General features: G+C 33.4%; 5 protein-coding genes and 1 non-coding gene across 6 annotated transcripts; 3 read left to right on the top strand and 3 right to left on the bottom strand.

The window, feature by feature from the left end:
- Positions 1-1187: 1187 nt before the first annotated feature.
- Positions 1188-2627, bottom strand: TUB4 (gamma-tubulin; the record flags this gene model as incomplete). Its single annotated transcript, XM_003685471.1, has 1 exon — positions 1188-2627. One exon carries the CDS (start codon positions 2625-2627, stop codon positions 1188-1190), a length of 1440 nt encoding a protein of 479 aa, XP_003685519.1.
- A 556-nt stretch (positions 2628-3183) lies between these two features.
- Positions 3184-6810, bottom strand: COP1 (coatomer subunit alpha; the record flags this gene model as incomplete). The annotated part of the gene is made up of 1 exon (XM_003685470.1): positions 3184-6810. The coding sequence occupies one exon, from the start codon at positions 6808-6810 to the stop codon at positions 3184-3186; it is 3627 nt and encodes a 1208-aa protein (XP_003685518.1).
- Positions 6811-7444: 634 nt separating this feature from the next.
- Positions 7445-8563, bottom strand: CPR6 (peptidylprolyl isomerase CPR6; the record flags this gene model as incomplete). Its single annotated transcript, XM_003685469.1, has 1 exon — positions 7445-8563. The coding sequence occupies one exon, from the start codon at positions 8561-8563 to the stop codon at positions 7445-7447; it is 1119 nt and encodes a 372-aa protein (XP_003685517.1).
- A 2013-nt stretch (positions 8564-10576) lies between these two features.
- Positions 10577-14599, top strand: TPHA0D04480 (uncharacterized protein; the record flags this gene model as incomplete). The annotated part of the gene is made up of 1 exon (XM_003685468.1): positions 10577-14599. The coding sequence occupies one exon, from the start codon at positions 10577-10579 to the stop codon at positions 14597-14599; it is 4023 nt and encodes a 1340-aa protein (XP_003685516.1).
- Positions 14600-15100: 501 nt separating this feature from the next.
- On the top strand, positions 15101-16312 carry PRP21 (Prp21p; the record flags this gene model as incomplete). The annotated part of the gene is made up of 1 exon (XM_003685467.1): positions 15101-16312. One exon carries the CDS (start codon positions 15101-15103, stop codon positions 16310-16312), a length of 1212 nt encoding a protein of 403 aa, XP_003685515.1.
- Positions 16313-17574: 1262 nt separating this feature from the next.
- On the top strand, positions 17575-17657 carry TPHA0Dtrna9L. Its single transcript has one exon. It is a non-coding gene; the product is annotated as a tRNA-Leu (tRNA).
- The last annotated feature ends 392 nt before the right edge of the window (positions 17658-18049 follow it).

The raw sequence follows: 18049 nt of genomic DNA, 5'->3' as shown, positions 1-18049 counted from the left end.
GACAATGTGTATTATATAACTTTGGAAAAAAGTACCTTCAGTTTTTTAAAGGATTAACAATTTTCTCTAGAATTGTCAAGTAAGTGCGTTTTTTTTGCCTGTTTTTCTTTATCAACTTGAAAATCCTTTAGTAATTTAACAAAACTACTATATTCAGTTCTTATGATTATTTAATTCAATAATTAATTGCAGTTTAGCATTTAAAGTATAAGTACATTGTAATTATTTACTCTCAATATTATAATCCTTTGGCTTTGTGGTTATTAAAAGTTTCTAAAAAAATTTTAAAATTTGAGAAAACGTCAAGTTACCCGACTTTCGTTATTGGTGATTGAAGGGTTGGTTATGCGTTTAGGGTTTTGTTACTGGCGTTAGGGTTATAGTGTCTTTCTTTCCAATCCCCAAGGTGACAGTAAAAGAACTAGATTTGATTGTGAAGTGTCAGTGATTCTTGAGAGGTTTTATTGTTTGGAAATAGTTTTGAGGGAGCTAACTGATTATACAAATAGCTGCATATTTTTATATTTGATAGAAATTGGGTGCTATTCTAATGGCAAACACATCTGAAAAAAATTTTACATGTCAGTCATATGAACAACTGAAGTTAGCACTAAAGAGATAAAGGTTACTATTCTATCTTGTTTCTCTGTTTTCGAATAATTAGAGGGTAATTGCTTTAAGATTTGGTTTATACGTGTGGTAACTCATTCTATAGTTTAGAACTGTTGTTTTAGTCGCTTCAGTTCGTCCGTTCTCTGCAAGAGCTGGTTAGCAAATAAGTATGATGGTATGTATAAATTGTAGCTTTATAATTACTTGAGTTTTAGTTACTTAAATACGTTAATATGTTTACATAAGATGGTTTATTCGTTGTTAAATTATATATCCATCATGTAAGCCAGATTCTTGTAAGTAAGACATACATGGTTATAATAACTGAATGGTGATGCAACTTATTTTACAATGCAGGGTTTTCCAAAAATTGAGATTCTTCTGCTCTTCAGTTCATTTTAACATAATACAGAGTCTTATTAAACTGCCATAGAAATAATAACGGTTTTTGGAAACGATTTTCATTGTTTTCATAATCGTTTATAATAATATTACACGACTGAGATAACTAATTTTCTGTGAACTTTTTCTCTTTCCCTTTCTTATTCAATCCCACAATGTATACTCTTTTCCATTTATATAATGTTACTATCTAAGCCAATGTCGTTCTCAGCTTCTGCATTTCCTATAATATTCTCTTCTTCAATTAGTATATCATCTAGGTAATTCTCTTGTTCGGCTGTGGAGTATGAATTGATTAAGTTCTGTGCCACTTCTCTACATTCACTAAATTCATCCCAATCATTTTGAAACATTTTACCGTTTCTGAATGTGTTTAAAAATGCTCCTTTTGCAAATATTTTATCGAATGTTCTTACTGTTCTTTCAAAAACAGATAGAATGCTAGTGGAATTTGCTAGCATCATACCATTTACATAGTTACGATTACCAAATCCGTTGACTGCTTGTTCTGGTTGAGGCAAAAATGAAGATCTCCTTCCGACGTTTACATGAATTGATGTTGATGACCATGGAGCAAAATTAATACGTGATTGTAGTTTCAAAATCGCTCTGGATATGTCATTTTGCTCTGTTGATCCAATTAGTGAAGTATATATATTAAAGTATGTTGGATTGTCCACTCTGCTAGACACTAAAGAGTTGGATTTGTCAAATAAATCTAATATGACATCGTATGCTGTGTTTCTTTTATAATCTTTTCCATTATTGACGTAATCACTTGTAAATGGGGTAAAACCAGGTAACAGGAAATGTAAATCTGGAGTTGGTACTAACGTGGAGAATATTGAAGACATAGAATTGTACATATAACTTGGGAATCGTATGGTGTTTGTTATAGATGACATTGTCGAAGAAATTAATTGATTTGTATGAATATAGCTTGTATTTGGATCTTTGAAAACTTGAGATGATAGGTTTAGTAAAGCATTGTTGTCAAAAACAATAGAGGCATCACTATTTTCGGCAAGTCTTCTTAAGGTCAGTAAAGTATTGTATGGTTGAACAACGACTTCAGACTCATCACTTGGAAACACAGAGTAAGTGGATATAAACTTCTTGTGGTATCTATCAGAGATCAGTTCTAGGAGATTTGAACCCAACCCGGACCCTGTGCCACCTGCAACAGAATGAATCAATTGAAAACCTTCAAAATTTTCTGTATTGTCAATTTCTTTATCAATTATATTTAAAAGTTCGTCTTGATTAGATACACCATAATCGTAACCTTTCGACCATGAATTACCAGCACCCAACTCATCACGAGAAACACTCACATTTCTAGGATCAAAAAAATTTGGGAAGGTATTAGTAACGTCCTGAACAGCACCTGGTTCCATATCAAATAATAATGCTCTTGGTGTATATCTGTGAGAATCATTTTTCTTAAAAAATGGGTTTGTATCATCATCTCTAATATTCTTTTGTGGATCATCATCAAATTTACAACTGCCATCCCTGTCAATTCCGTGTTCTTTTGATAACTGGTTCCAGAAGTGTTTACCTACCTGGTTACCACATTGTCCGATTTGTATAGTAATAATTTCACCTGCCATATCTCTAATACTTGTATTCAAAGTAATTGACTTTTCTATATTCCTCTATTACTTCTGAAGTGGTCTATTCTAAAATGATAACAGATATAAAGCACTCTCTGTATTTCTATACTTTGGCAACTTACAGATAAACAATTGAGAGTCTAATTATTAACATATAACGAATGGTTCTCATCATACATTACCAAAGTACAATTCAAGGTTAAACATTTATAAATTGTTTTAGTTTGTTTACGATTAATTTCAATAGTTAATTATGAAAGATCGAACGCGTTAATTTTATTTTTGAATTTTAGTGACTTGGCAATACTAATGTTGTATCTGTTTAAATGTTTGATTGTAATAAGAAGAGACAATACCATATTGTTATCAATATGTTAACCATTAACATATATATTTTATATTATGCAGATTATAGTTAACGAGCATGATTATAAGTTAAAAAATATATCTTTTAATAAAATTGTATATATATGTATGTATGTATATGTTTGTACATATTCAAAATAAATGATTTGAAATTAAATCTTGATCGTGATGTTAATAAATGTGATTATTAAATTAAAATTCTCAAACCGGAGGCTGGAGTACCAACTTTAGAGATTAAGGCAATTTTATCGATATTGTCCTTTTCAGAACTGTGATATTTAGCACCAGTTAATGGATCTTGAACGCTAGGTTCACCTTTATATATTGGAGTGTAAGATGAAGCACAGATGTCAAACTCAGCATACGGATCGAAATCGATTTCAACAGCATCATTAGCTAAGGAATCAGATTTATCCTTGATTTTTTTGGCTTGCTCAGCTCTTGGACCCGAGTCCATGATTTGTAGGAACTTACCAGCGAAGTAAGAAGCTTGTACAAAGTTCTTATTCTTGAAGTTTTGAGACATTGCAACTTGTAGAGCGTTACTGTGATGGGCTGGAGCTAACTTGGCCTTCGTGAAGTAAGCAGCCAGTTCTAGGTTACGTTTAATATCATCTTCAGGTAGGGCACGGCGAGCTAATTCGATCGATAGACCTAAAATATATTCTCTAGCTTTTTCTAAGGTGCTGCGAGCAAACTTTTCATCCTCTTCATTGTATACAACTAACAAGACGATGTGATAAATAGCTGAACGGAACGATTCAATAGCTTCGGTCAATTTGTTGGCCTTGAAATGTTTAAAACCTTCATTCATCTTGGCAGTGACAACATCAACACCTGGAATGTAAGGCAAAATTTCAGCTTCTTGTGGTTCATCAGCAAAAGCACGAATATGACCTTGGATACTGGGTAATTCAGATGGTTCAGAAATCATATAGGTTCTGCTACCTTCATAAATTTCAACAAAGTATTTTCTTAGAGGTTCGAAGTTAACAATACCGACTTGTTTATTTAAAGCATGGCCAGCGGCATCGAAAGCACCAGAAGCAGCTAAAACTGCTGGTAATTTAGAGTTCTTGACCCAAATAGAAGTCTCTTGATCTAAGCCTGGAGTAGAAACGACAGCAGCTTGATCTTCGACAGCAGTTGGTGCAATAACTGAAGTTTCATCGATATCTAAATCGTCATCACCCATGTCCCATGCATCTTCGCCTTCGGCAGCATCTTCGTCGTCGAAGAAGGCATCTTCACCTTGCACATGCGATCTGGAAACGCTTTCATCTTCGACAGGTTCATCCAAGCTTAAATCTTCAATTTGACCTAAAACAGCCTTTTCGAAATAGGATAATTCCGCTTCATTTAATGGCCAGCTTTCCATTGGTTGAATAACAGGCTCTTTAACGAAATTAGATGGATTCATTACATCAGGTAAAGTAACGTCTTGTTCGTCAATGCCAGCTTGTTCTAGGTAAGCAGCGGCAGCATCCTCATCACCATTTGCCTTAGCAACAGCATAAGCTAGAGGCAACGAACCAGCATTAGCAAAAATGTTTGATCTGTGAGTAATCGAATTGTTATAAACACTGTTTAAGATGGAACTAGAAATATCGTTTCTACTTTGTGCAACACTTTCCATCTTTGATAATTTAGTTCTTTCACCGCCAATCAAATATAAGAAAGATAATTGATCAAATGATCTTAAAGTTTGATCGACTAATTCAACAATCTTTATATTACCTTGGGTCATAGCTTCTGTTCTTAATCTAGTCCAAGTACTGGAGTTATCTAGTTTCTTAGCTTCAGTTAGTGCAACATCCAAATTACCATATTCAACAGATAAGTCGAATCTAGTTTGTGGGTCTTGAACAAATTGCAAAGCAACATCTGGATGACCAGATTTCTGTAGGTAAGAAATAATATTTTGACCCACTAAATTGGAGTTCTTAATTATACGCATAACTTCAGGATAGTTACCGTTTGTTAAAGCCTTCTTGAAACGGTATTCAGTTGGATCAATTGATAAAATTTGAACTTCACCATCACGGTTTAAAGTGTACAATAATTTACCTTGGACTCTAGTGATATATAAAGTTTTTTCTAAAGTCTTGATAATACCTAAATCACCATTTAACAATAAGTATTTAATATGGTTCAATGTAGAGTAAATCAAAACATTAGTTTCATCCCAAGCAATACTCTTGACACGAATAGTCTCATGTCTTGTGTAAACCATTTGTAACTTTTTGTTGGTAATAGAGATGGTATGCTTGCTAATAAGAGCTAAGTATTGACCATCTGGAGACCAAGAAATGTATTTAACATTCTTTAAAGGAATTGAAGCAACTGGCTTACCTTGTTGAACATCTAACAATGTAACGGCCTTAGCTTGTAGTACCAATAGCATACCTGGGCCACCATAAGCCATATCTCTGACAGAACTGTCAATATTGATGGACTTGGTAACCTTGTTATCTAAAGAACGAATTTCTATGACATTGTTCTTCTTGTTGTAAGTAGCAAATCTGTTACGAGCAACAAATTGAGCAAATAAACCATCGCCATCGACAACACTAGTTGGGTCAACTGGACCAGTTGGTTGTTTTGGTAAAACAACTAGACTGTAATGGTCATCACCTTGGTTAACTAGGACGGAATGTTGTGAAGGATTATATGAAATACTTCTAAACGCAACCCAGGTTTCACCTAATTTCTTTAAGGAAACATAAGGTAAGGAAGAGACTTTATTGTTATAGTCGAAAGTCTGTAATTGTTTTTCGTTATTAACGTAGAATAAGTTATTTTGGTAAATGTTAAACGCTGGTCTTTCACGATCTAATTTAAAGATCATGATACCGGAGTCATGTGCGGCACCAAATAAGTTAATGTTTGGGTGTGCAGCAATTAACCAAAATCTATCATTTTCTCTCTTGAATTGTTTAACTGGGACTCTCTTGTCTAAGTCCCAAATTCTTAAAGTTTTATCTTCGCCAACAGATATTATTAAGTTTTGAGTTGGATGGAAAATAACACTATCGACATTATTGGTATGGCCTCTACAAGAATCCAGTTCCCAAGCTTTAGTGGCACTCATTTTCCATAATTTAACTTGACGGTCATCACCACCGGATACAATCAGTGGTAAAGTTGGATGGAAAGAAGCCCAGTTAACACCTCTTGTGTGACCTTCTAGAATAAATTTGACGGTACAGTCGCCAAATCCACCATCGAGTAAGTTTTGTTGAGCAGCAATTTTTTCTTCAAAAGTGCTTGGAATGTTGGCACCACCTGGAGCAGAATGTTTTTCTCTCAATTTTGAGATATCCCAGACTCTGACAGTTTCATCCAATGATGCAGAAACAATCAAATCTTCAGTTGGATGGAATTGAGCACACATGACAAAATGGTTGTGACCAGTGATACAAGCAATTTCCTTACGGTTTTGCCAGTTCCATATTCTAATAGTTTGATCATCGGAGGCAGAAATAATCCATGGCAATTCTCTGTGAAAAAAAACGGTACGAACATAATCCAAATGACCTTCTAAAGTGTATAGACATTTGTTTGTCTCCAATGACCAGACCTTGATTGTGTAATCGTCACCAGCAGAAACGAACAGAGGTTGTGTTGGATGGAAGTCGATGCCTCTAACTGGACCGTCATGATCTTCAAACCTGTGCAATAACGTACCCATTCTATAATCCCATAATTGGATTGTAGAAGAGAATAAAGCCACTAACACCCATGGTCTAGAAGGATGGAAAGCAATCCCCTTAGCTCTAGTAGATTTCGATTCGAATTTTGTTAACAATTTCATATTGCAAATGTAATAGTTCTACAGCAAAAAAATGAATCACAATGAAAAAAGATAATCCCTTTTTACTGTTACAACAGTAATATATATGTATTAGAAAAATAAATTGGGTCAATTATATTTTTCAAATATTTGTGTATGAAACAAATATAAACAATATATTAATTGGACCTTATATCTCTGTTACAAAAAAAAACTGTTTGCAATTGATTCTTTTTGTTCGAATTACAACGAATGTTAATTAACTAAAGCAAATATAATCACTCACATAATTTAAAATCTATTAAATATTCTTAAAAAATTAATTGATTAGTTGGCTACAATTTCGATATTTCGATATTTCAATATTTCAATATTTTTTTATTTTTTTTGGAACTTTTCCAATAAAAGCTTTAAAACGCGGTAAGGTTGTATGCGTGTTTATAGCGTTTGAGGGGCAATATGGAAAAAGATATCTTTTAACACATACGTGTTTAATGATATAAAGGTGTTTTGAATACTTAGAACTTGTTTAATTATATGGATATGGGTTAATATAGAATTATATATTAGGATGGTTCTGTGTCGGCTTGTGAAGTCAGCTGGAACAAGTGGCTTTTTTGTGTGTTTCTTGTATACTTCAGCCATATCTCATCGTTTATGAGAACATCTTAGATAGAGATTTCTTTTGCTTGTTGTTTTCTGCTTTTCTTTTATTCTTTGTATCTTGGATTGCTTTCAAAATAGCTGGATCGTTTTGTTGGAATGTGGTTGCCATTTCTAAATCTGCCAATGCCATGTCAGTGTCGTTCATGTAGTAGTATGCCATACCACGACGGTATAATGCTTTAGCCTTAGATTTGTCATCTGCGCCTTCGGCATATAGGATTTCAGAGGCTGCTACTAGAACTCTTCTATAATTCTTTAACTTCAATGCACATAATGCTATGTTCAATGGTATTGATATTTTCAATTGTTGGATGGCTTTAAGTTGGTCTTCCTCTAGGTCATCTGGGTAATATTCTTTCAAGAATTTATTACATTTTTCATACTTTTCAAGGGCAACTTCCAATTCCTTCAATTTGAATTGTTCTGTACCAATATTTTTAACAAATTCAATGGCTTTATAAACTGAGTCGTAATCATTAATGTCTACTTTTTGATCATTTTTCAATGAATCCTCGTAATTATCGCCGTATTGATCCATTGGGGTTTCTTCCGCATTTTCAGGAACTTCGTAATCATTTGGAAGAATGCCACATTCATCGATTTTAACGTCATACAATGGTTTGTTGTTTTCTTGATCGCATTGTAAGTTTTCAATTAACCTAACGATTCTTTTACCTTCGATGACTTCACCAAAGACAACATGTTTACCATCTAAATGTGGAGTTGGAACAGTTGTGATAAAACACTGAGAACCGTTAGTGTTTGGACCAGCATTAGCCATTGATAATAAGAATGGTTTGTCGTGTTTAACAGTAAAATTTTCATCTTCGAATTTCTCACCATAAATACTTTCACCACCAGTACCATCGAAATTTGTAAAATCACCAAATTGCAACATGAAATCCTTAATCACTCTATGAAAGATTGATCCTTTGTAACATAGTGGAACATCTGGGTTTGATTTGCACTTCAAGCCGTTACCTTCGTTGGATAGAGTAACAAAGTTCTCAACGGTCTTTGGAGCAATATCATTGTATAATTCAAATACAATTTTACCCTTTGGTTTATTATTAATGGAAATGTTGAAATAAGTCTTCTGTCTAGTCATGTTTTTTTGTTGTAATGAATGGTGTCCAAGTTATTGGTTGTATCAATTGTTCTTTGCAATTGTTCAGAACCAAGAGTGATAATGAATAACAAATAACAATTGGAAAGGACCTACTTATATATGTAAAAATATTGTGTTGAGGGCAGTGTTTCTAGCAATTTCCATGTCAGAAAAAGTCATTTTCGGGTAACTGATCTTACTCTATCCAAGCGGGTATTCCATGTGAAGATCTATGAGCATATATCCTGCATGGGTCCAAGGAACTATAAGAGGTACATCTTACTGTTTGAATTGCTCAGCAAGATGTACCTCTTATAGTTGTATTTGGTCCTATAACGCTTACAAACTTGGATCTTAAACCAGCTGTCAGCCGCCGACGTTCCGATTACCCGGGCTCAGACCTGGGCGGTTAAATAGCCCAAATGTTTAAATTGGGCCAGTTTTGGCCATAAATGGAAAGGATTACGATTCCCAATAATGAGTTTCAAAGGGAATAGGGGGGGGGGGGGGAGTTACTGAATTTACGGTATGCCACAAAAGCAAGAACGTTATTTTTTATTGATTTTTTTGATATAAAAGGGAAGGTTTACTTGTATTTCTAATTCTACTTCCTTTTCGATTTTCTTTTTGGTAATTATTGGTATTCGATTTGTTCGTTAGTTTTGTAAGTAGTGTATAATCCTGGTCAAGAGAACAATGTTTCAAGCACTTCATGGGAAGCTAGCGGTGTTCTGATATACTAGATAGGTTGTGTGTTTTTCTTCAAAAAAAATTATTTTTTGGATAATCCAATTATTTTAACTATAAGTGTATATAGTGAGAATCACGGTATGTATGAATGTTGATGGTAGGTTTAAGTTCGGTTATTCTAACATGTCTCATCGGGTTATCCTGCATATGACAATTTTTTATGGATGAACTGTATAGTATTGCTGTAATTGGAAAGAAATTTACATAGAGAAACTATACGTCCTTGCCTCGTTCAGGAAACTGGGCTCAAGCGCGTTTTTGGGCAATTATATTTCCCACCTACAACAGAAGCGTTAGCATTGATAATTACGAATTATCCGGCGTCTCTTTCGACCCTTTGTTTTATGGTACATACCCAAAATAAATCAAAAAAAGAAAGAAAATGTCTTTGGTTTTTTGCTTTTTATGGCTTTTGACTTTTTTCGTTTCCGTTTTTGTGCCGAGTTTGTCCCTTGTCTTCTCTGGGTTTGTTTTCCAACAAATTTATCCGAACACACACATGATGCTTAAGTATCCGTTCGGATGCTAAGTATCATTTCAGAGCTGCCAGAGATTTCTTCATCTCATGATTTGGAAATTTTGAATTTTCAGTTGTTTTTTAATCACTTAAAACTTAGCAGAACAAGTCCCTGTACTCTTTTTATATGCATATGCAAAAAGAAATTAATTTAGTGGATAATAGCAACTTTTGTACCAACTTTATTGTATTTTTTTGGCACTGGAAGAAGTTACGTCCAATATTGTACAACAGCAACAGAACATAATGAAAGATTATCGTTATAGTAAGGTGTAGCTTAGGTGGTTTGTTTTTTCGTAAGCTCCTCCTGTGTTCTCTTTTTGTGTGTCTTTCTCTCTCGTTTATTTGACTTCAATTCGGTTTTTAATGTAGTCTAAAATATGTACTGAAAGATTCAGAATTTTAAAATATTTGATGAATGGTCAACAGTACATTTTCTTTAAAATTCTAATGGTAAAGAATGGAGTTTTACTAACTTAACATTCAACGTGCTTATATATATATATGTATATACACTTATATAGTTATCGTATCTTGTCATACTGTTAGAATTGTTGCAACGCATATACTAGTGAAAAGAATCTTTTACAAGTTTAGATTGAAAGCAAGGACAGCGAGAATAGTAATCATTCGTTTCTTACTATTAGAAACCCTCAACTGTTTCAAATATCGAGAATTAAAGAAGAAAAATCTAGAACTAAAGATCACTATTTAATAGCCTACATTTTTCGCCAGTATAATAAAAAATGGTTAAAGTTGCAGAATATGATAACGGTTCAATATTTGGATGGTCATCTGATGTCACACCATATTTAGCAACCGGTGCTGGTTCCTCAGATTATGACACTTTTAACACAAGCTCCCAAGTGAATGAAAATCAACCAACTTTAAAATTGTGGTCTTTGATTTCTTCCAAAAGTGATATTCCAGTTCTTTCCATAGATGTGGACTCGACTTTCAATGATTTATCATGGTCTATTGACAATGAAATGATTGCAGGTGCTATGCAAAATGGTACTATTCAACTTTTTAAAACTGATAAAAAAGAATCGCTAGAAAAAATAGGATCTTTTGAAGATGAAGCCCAAGATATCACCATCATTAAATTTAATAATAAACAAAATAACGTTTTATTATCTGGTAGTTCAACTGGTAAAATTTTAGTATGGGATACTAATTATCTTAATAATTTGTCATACAAACCTATAACACCGGGATCAGGTACTTTAGCAGCTAAACACTCTTCTGATTCTAAAAAGTTAGGGATTACCTCAATAGCCTGGAATCACTCATTATCTCATGTATTCGCCTCTGCTGCTTCAACTTCATATGCATCTGTTTGGGATTTAAAAGCTAATAGAGAAGTTTTAAAATTATCTTACACCCCAACTACTATACGTGAACCAGTGCAAATGACTGTTGTTGAATGGAACCCTAAAAATTCAACCAAAGTAGCTACAGCAGGTTATTCTTCAGACGAAAATTCGTCTGCTATTTACATTTGGGATTTAAGAAAGGCAAATACACCAACCTCGGTTTTATCTAATGATAAGTCAGACGGCCATAGACATCCAATCACTTCTCTTGATTGGTGTAGAACAGATCCAAGATTTTTGATTTCATCATGTAAAGATGATTTTTCTATTAATTTATGGAACCCACAGTCCGGAGAAATTTTATCCGGATACTCTGTTTCAGGTTTGAATTCAGAAAATGATGTTGTTAGTAAGCCAATGGCTGTTAGAATGGCTCCTAAGTTCCCTGAGTTGGTTGCTTATTCTACCAAGGAATCAAAAGTATTGGTTAGAACATTTCAAGATTATACCACTACTTTGGATCATGAAAAGGAGGAATCTTTAGAGAACAAGTCTGAAGATGTGTTTTGGAATGAAGTTTCAAATATTCAAATAAAGCATCCAATAAATAAGCCACATATTTATAAAATTCTTGCTCCAGAGTGGAAAACCAATAAAAAACCATTGGTTAAATGGGGTTTTGGTAATAAATTAGTTACTTTAACGGGCAATGGTAAAGGAATAAAGATAATGAGAGCACAAATTAAAGGTTGCTTTCAAGAGAACACATTGTTAGCCGATGCCATTGATTCAAAAGATTTTAATGCAATTATTAATAAAAGGTTGGCTAAATCAAGTAATGATGATAACGAAGAGGATTGGAATCTAATAGATAGATTGGCATTAGATGGTAAAGAAGAAATTTTGATAGAATCAATTGCATATGATGATGATACTTCTGAAAACGAGTCCCAAAACGAAGATACTGACTTCTTCGCAACTTTAGAAAATTCATATCAACCAAGCGGAGCTTTTATATTATCAGACGGTGTTGAGAAAGAAATTGCAAAGTATGTATCAAAAAATAATTATCATGCAGCTATTAAAACTGCTTTGGCAAATAATTTACATATGGAAGCCATGTGTATTGCTATGAATAGTCAAAATAGTAATTTAATAAATCTGGTTAACAAAACTTTCTTCTCCAGCTACGGTGAAGAAAAATCTCTGGTCAGATTCATGTATTCTAAAGTCAACAATTCATTAGATGACTTAGTTGAAAGCTTAGATGTTTCACAATGGAAAATTGCTGCCAATACGATTGTAGAAAATTCAAATGACAATATAGAAATTAGAAACTCTTACTTGGCAAAGCTAGCAGCTAAGCTATCTTTAGCTGGCTATAGACAAGATTCTATTGCTTTGTACTTATCTGTGAATATAGTTAATGAAGTATCAAGTTTGTGGTCCCAAGAATTCGATGCTCTGGAGAGAAATATGCTAAATAAATCTACTAATAACAGTTTAACGCATACAGAATTTTTAGATGAATTAATTGAGAAATTAGTAGCGATTTCAAGTTCATTAGGTAATGATAAAATTAAAATAACGGATGACAAAGTCATTTCAAAATTTCTAGAATATATAGATATTGCGTGTTCGAACGGTTCTTATGCTTTTGCTCAAAAAATTTTATCAATTTTACCAGAGGACAATGAAGCTATTAGAAATGAAAAAGAACGTGTTGCTATGTTTTTGCATAATACTCTAGATAATGACTTCTTAGAAACTGAAAATGAAGAGTTACCTGAACTATTCTCTAAAGCGGGCATTCACAATTCTTTTGCAAAGCTACAAAGCGTTTCAAGTTCAGTTGATGCAAGTTTTCAAAATTATTCTTCTAACAGTTCTGTGACTTCAAATTCATTCTCTGCCATTGTTAGTAACAATGCTAATTATATGCAAAACAACCAATCCTATCACAATCCAGCTGTCGCAACTCCAATTAGCTTGAATAGTTCAAATAACCAAAGCTTTTCTCATAATCCGTATGCTCCATCGTCAGCGTTGCAATCAATGTCACCACTTACATCCGTTAAAAATATATCAGGCATAAAGAGAATGGATTCCTCCCAAAGTCTTTTGTCATCCCACACTTATCAATCAGCAGACTTGTCATTTGTTTCTACTCCTGTTTTACCGTTGCAAGGCTTAGTTAAGCCAACTGCAACTATCTTATCAAACAATGATACTTTTCATCCTAATTCTGATAGTGCTGCTCCTCAAAAGCCAGCCATGACATCTGGTCAAGCACCAAGGAACAATTTGCAATCGAATAAGGGTTGGAACGACTTACCAATGAATATTGCAGAAAAGGTTACAAGGGCAAAAGCTGTTCAAGTTATGCCTATTCAACCTATCCAATCAGTTGGGAGTTTCCCATTAAAGAGAGCGCAATCGAATTCTCTTTACCTGAAATCCAGAACTAGCTCCATTGCTTCTATGAATGGTATTAATCCTCCACCGCCAAAGAACCTTTCCAGAAAACCATCCATTATCAATCAACCAAAAATAGTTACTGCAGTATCGTCGAATCCTTACGCACCAGCTACATCTGCTCATGCAAGGACACAGAGCAACTTAACTGGAATCCCAATTAATTCTAATAATTCTAATAACCCTTATGCCCCTACAAGCGGTATTGAACCACCACAATTCTCTAATCTAGTTCCAGCGGCACCTCAGGTCTTGCGTGATAATTTTAATGGTTCTCTTGTAGGAGAAAATATAATTACTCCTGCTAGCATGTCAATGAACCCATACGCTCCATCTCAACCAGATGGCGCTTTACAAAATAGTTTTCATATGAATAGCAAGAATGGTATACCAGGAGATAATCAAACACAGCCGGTTGCAGCTAAACAAGGTCAGGAAGTGACCGCTGGCCCTCCCCCACCATCTTTTAACAGGAAGTTCTCTAAACAATCTGCTAAAGATATCAGTAACACTCCTAATTCCAGTAATGTATCACTCATGTCTCAATATGATAAATCTTCTAGCGAAATTACTCGTGGTTCTGCTGTTGATGCAGTAAATGAGTTTAAACCAGTTTCCATGGATGATTCAAAACAGTTGGCTTACAATGGAATTCAACCTGAACAAGAGCAAGAGATTATTAAATACTTCCGTGAAGAATTACAACGTGTCTCGCCATTACTACCGCAAGAATATTCTAAACAACTGAAAGATTGCAAAAAAAGATTGCAAATATTATTCCAACATATTGAAAAACATACTTTAATCACACCATTAGTCATGTCAAAGATTTACCATATTGTTGAATTGATGAAAGCACATAACTTTGATGAAGCCTTAGAGATACAAAAAGATATTTTACAAAATCACTCCGAGGAGGCTGGTAATTGGTTAACAGGTGTTAAAAGAATTGTTGCCATTTCTAAAGCTACCACTTAATTTAACTTCGGCTGAAATTAATAATGGAAGTGTAATTTTTAAATAATTAATTTATTTACTAAGCTAGTATATATTGTAACGTTAAACTAATGTTGAACAATAATTGATAGACAGACATTTCAAAAACTAATTAACTATTATCTTAAATTGAAAGTTAATAACATAGCTTATCAATTGATGAGAATCATTGATATCTTATAATCTCTCGAGTCATTGTTATTAATTTAAGTATGAGTAAACTGAACATAACATTTTGTTCATGTCACTTAAAACTAATATCAAAAACTTTAAAGTTTAAAATTTGAAAAAATGAAAAAAAAATGCATTCTCTAATGAAATATTAATTAATTTTAGCAACTAATTTTTTAATTTCCATATTAAACCATTTTTAAATATGTAAATGTTTTGGAGCTATTGGTGGTATCATTAAATCGGAACCAAATTATAACATCAGATAATATACAAGAACTGCATATGCTTCCAAAACTTTAACAATTCAATATGGAAGAAGTACCGATTATAGACAATAATGAGATAAAAAACCATATTCTAAAGACTGTGAATTATATAAAAGAACATGGGAAAAGTTTTGAAGATGAACTAAGATTAGATGAAAAATTTAGCTTTGTGAATCCGGATAATGAGTATCACAAGTATTACCAATGTATGTTAGATAAAAATTTGAATGACCATAAATTAGAACAAAATGCAAAAGAAGGAAAGCAAACGATAGAGGAAGAAGATAATATAAGTGTAGATGAATTAAATGATAATAAAGTAGAAGTACCGAATGAACCGCATCCATTTTTCTTCTCAAATTATGATACTAATTTAAAACCAAAGTCTTTTGAAATTCTGAAACTTACAGCCCAGTTTGTAGTTTGTAATGAAGACATTAATTATCTAGAAAAGTTAAAAACAAAATACATAGATAATCCCCAATTTGCATTTCTGAATGAGAACCATGATCTGAATAAAACATTTAATGTTTTTGTAAATCAATATAAAGAGATACTTAACAATAAGATTGTCAAACCTCTAATGTTTGGGAATAATCTAAAAGGTATTGATTTTAAAAGGACTGTCTTGGAAAGAAGTTTCAAGAGAGCTGAATATCTTGAATATCAAGCAGAACTTGGTCAAAAGTTCCAAAAGGAGAAGAATTTATTAGATATTGAATACGCAGCCATAAACTGGACAAAATTCAAAGTATTAACTGCATTTTCATTAGATGACCCTAATACGCTCGATAAGGATAATGTAGATGAATATAATAAACCTATTAATCTGCAAGGCCTTAAATTAAAGGAGATTTCAAAAAATGAAAACACCACGTTAATTTATTTCCAAAGCATTGAACCAATAAATAAAAAGGAAGAATTAGAAGTTTCCAAACAAGGCAAACACACAAAAAGAAAGATGAAAGTTAAGGCTGCAGGTGAAACTAGGAATAAGAAATTAAAGAGTAAACAGAATACAGAGGTCAATGATTCGGATATTAAGGATAATAGGAATAAAAGTGGACATTATATTGAATGCCCAATAACTAAAAAAATGGTCCCAGTAGCACAATTTGATAGATATTTGCAGACTTTATTAGGAGACCCTAAATATAAAGAGGAAAGAACGAAATTTGAGCAAAAACATAAGATGACAAACCTAACAGATGCTGAGGCCTATGAAAACATCAAGAAAATGGCTAGGAAAGATTAGTTATATAAAATACTTTACATTTTGTAGTAATTTCATATAGGGACGGATGTAACCATTTCAAATAGTTAATTGCTTTGAAAAGTCTTTCTAGTCACGGAAATAAGTACTTGCAATAATAAATTGTAATCTAACAATAAATTTAGACATATAAAGTTTAATATCCGCAAGAGAACAATAATTTGTTTTAATATTTTGGTGTATGTTAATGTGTTCAATTAACGTCTTCCTCAACACAGAAATATAATTTTTTGTAACAAAATATAAATAGTAAATTTTTGGAAAGTATAACTTTGCGAAATTCTGTTTCCTTTTTGCCTTATTGTAACAGAAAGAAGGTATGATCACAATCAACACTAAAAAGTGACCAATTATGAACGCAAATCTGTTTTTGAAACATTCATATTGCCCACTTAATTGACAGTTAATTTATACCTCAATCCCGAATACATAACCAAGATACCCTAGCTAGAATTATAACAGATTGTTATGAGATGACAATTCCTTAAGGAAACTATCTTATCATCCGAAACACAGTTGTTAATACGTTATTATACTAATTCAACCATAACAAGTCCACAGAAACAAACTATCTTGAAAGTTTGTCGAAAAGTAAAAGTATAAATAGCTATCCAGTTTATACTTTAGAGTCATGTTAATTTCTAAAATGAATAATATCATTATATAAGTTAAAAAAAGATCAAACCAAGATCCTGCGGAGAAACGAACCTTGGAACAATGCTACCTGCAAGAATTTAATGAGATAAATTCTAATGCATAAACAGAATTGCCGAACAGTCAATCTGCCTTACGTGTTCAATTAGAATGCTTAATAGTTGCATTCATTGCTTTAATATATTAATAGTTGTTAGATTATATACTATATAATCAGATTAATCTCTCTCGTCTCTTGGACCTGGATCAATGAATTATTTATCTATTGATTACAGAGGTTTATATATACATCATATTTCAATCTACCGTTCTGTCCAACGACACGACGTCGTCGAGTTGAACACGTACGGAAGACTGATGGTTCCACAGTACTATTTATGCATTAGAAATTCTGCTATTACATTCTCGTGAGGACTTATTGTTTCAGTTTTACAACAATAGTCTCGTAAAGAGGTAATATCTGGTATCGTATATTCAGTTATACGTCCAGTGTCATTCCCAACACACAGCACTCATTAAACTTGGCCAGTAAATGCTGCAAACATTTACATCCTTACTAGTAGATTCAAACGACATCTCGCAAATTAGTTGGAGGGTTGGCCGAGTGGTCTAAGGCGGCAGACTTAAGATCTGTTGGACGGTGTCCGCGCGAGTTCGAACCTCGCATCCTTCAAATTTTTTTGCATATACATTCTTCCTGATCTTGAAAGGCTAAATATTGCACCATACACCCACACTCTTACACATATATACACTCACACAGATCTTCAGACACCACCATCCATCCACATACCCACAAATAACCCTCAAATACTCGAACTTTCATCGCCCAAGACCCTGTCGAGCACTTTGTTAATTCCGTTGGAACTTTTTGCGATGAGCCTTTTGGCAAATTTCACCGGAAAGATCCAGTCGACGCCCTTGGACATCACCACTAGAGACAAGAACTATGACTAATTTGTAGTGAATTACAGGCCTGGCAAAGACAGGCCTGCTATCGACAGTGTCTAATGAGATGTCCACCTCTTTTTTTACTGGGGATTTTAGAAACAGTCAGCTGCTGAG

This window comes from Tetrapisispora phaffii, chromosome 4 (genome assembly GCF_000236905.1).
Source record: "Tetrapisispora phaffii CBS 4417 chromosome 4, complete genome".
Lineage (NCBI taxonomy): Eukaryota > Fungi > Ascomycota > Saccharomycetes > Saccharomycetales > Saccharomycetaceae > Tetrapisispora > Tetrapisispora phaffii.
Note: the sequence above shows the minus strand (reverse complement) of the source record. Positions and strands in the feature narration are given on the sequence as shown.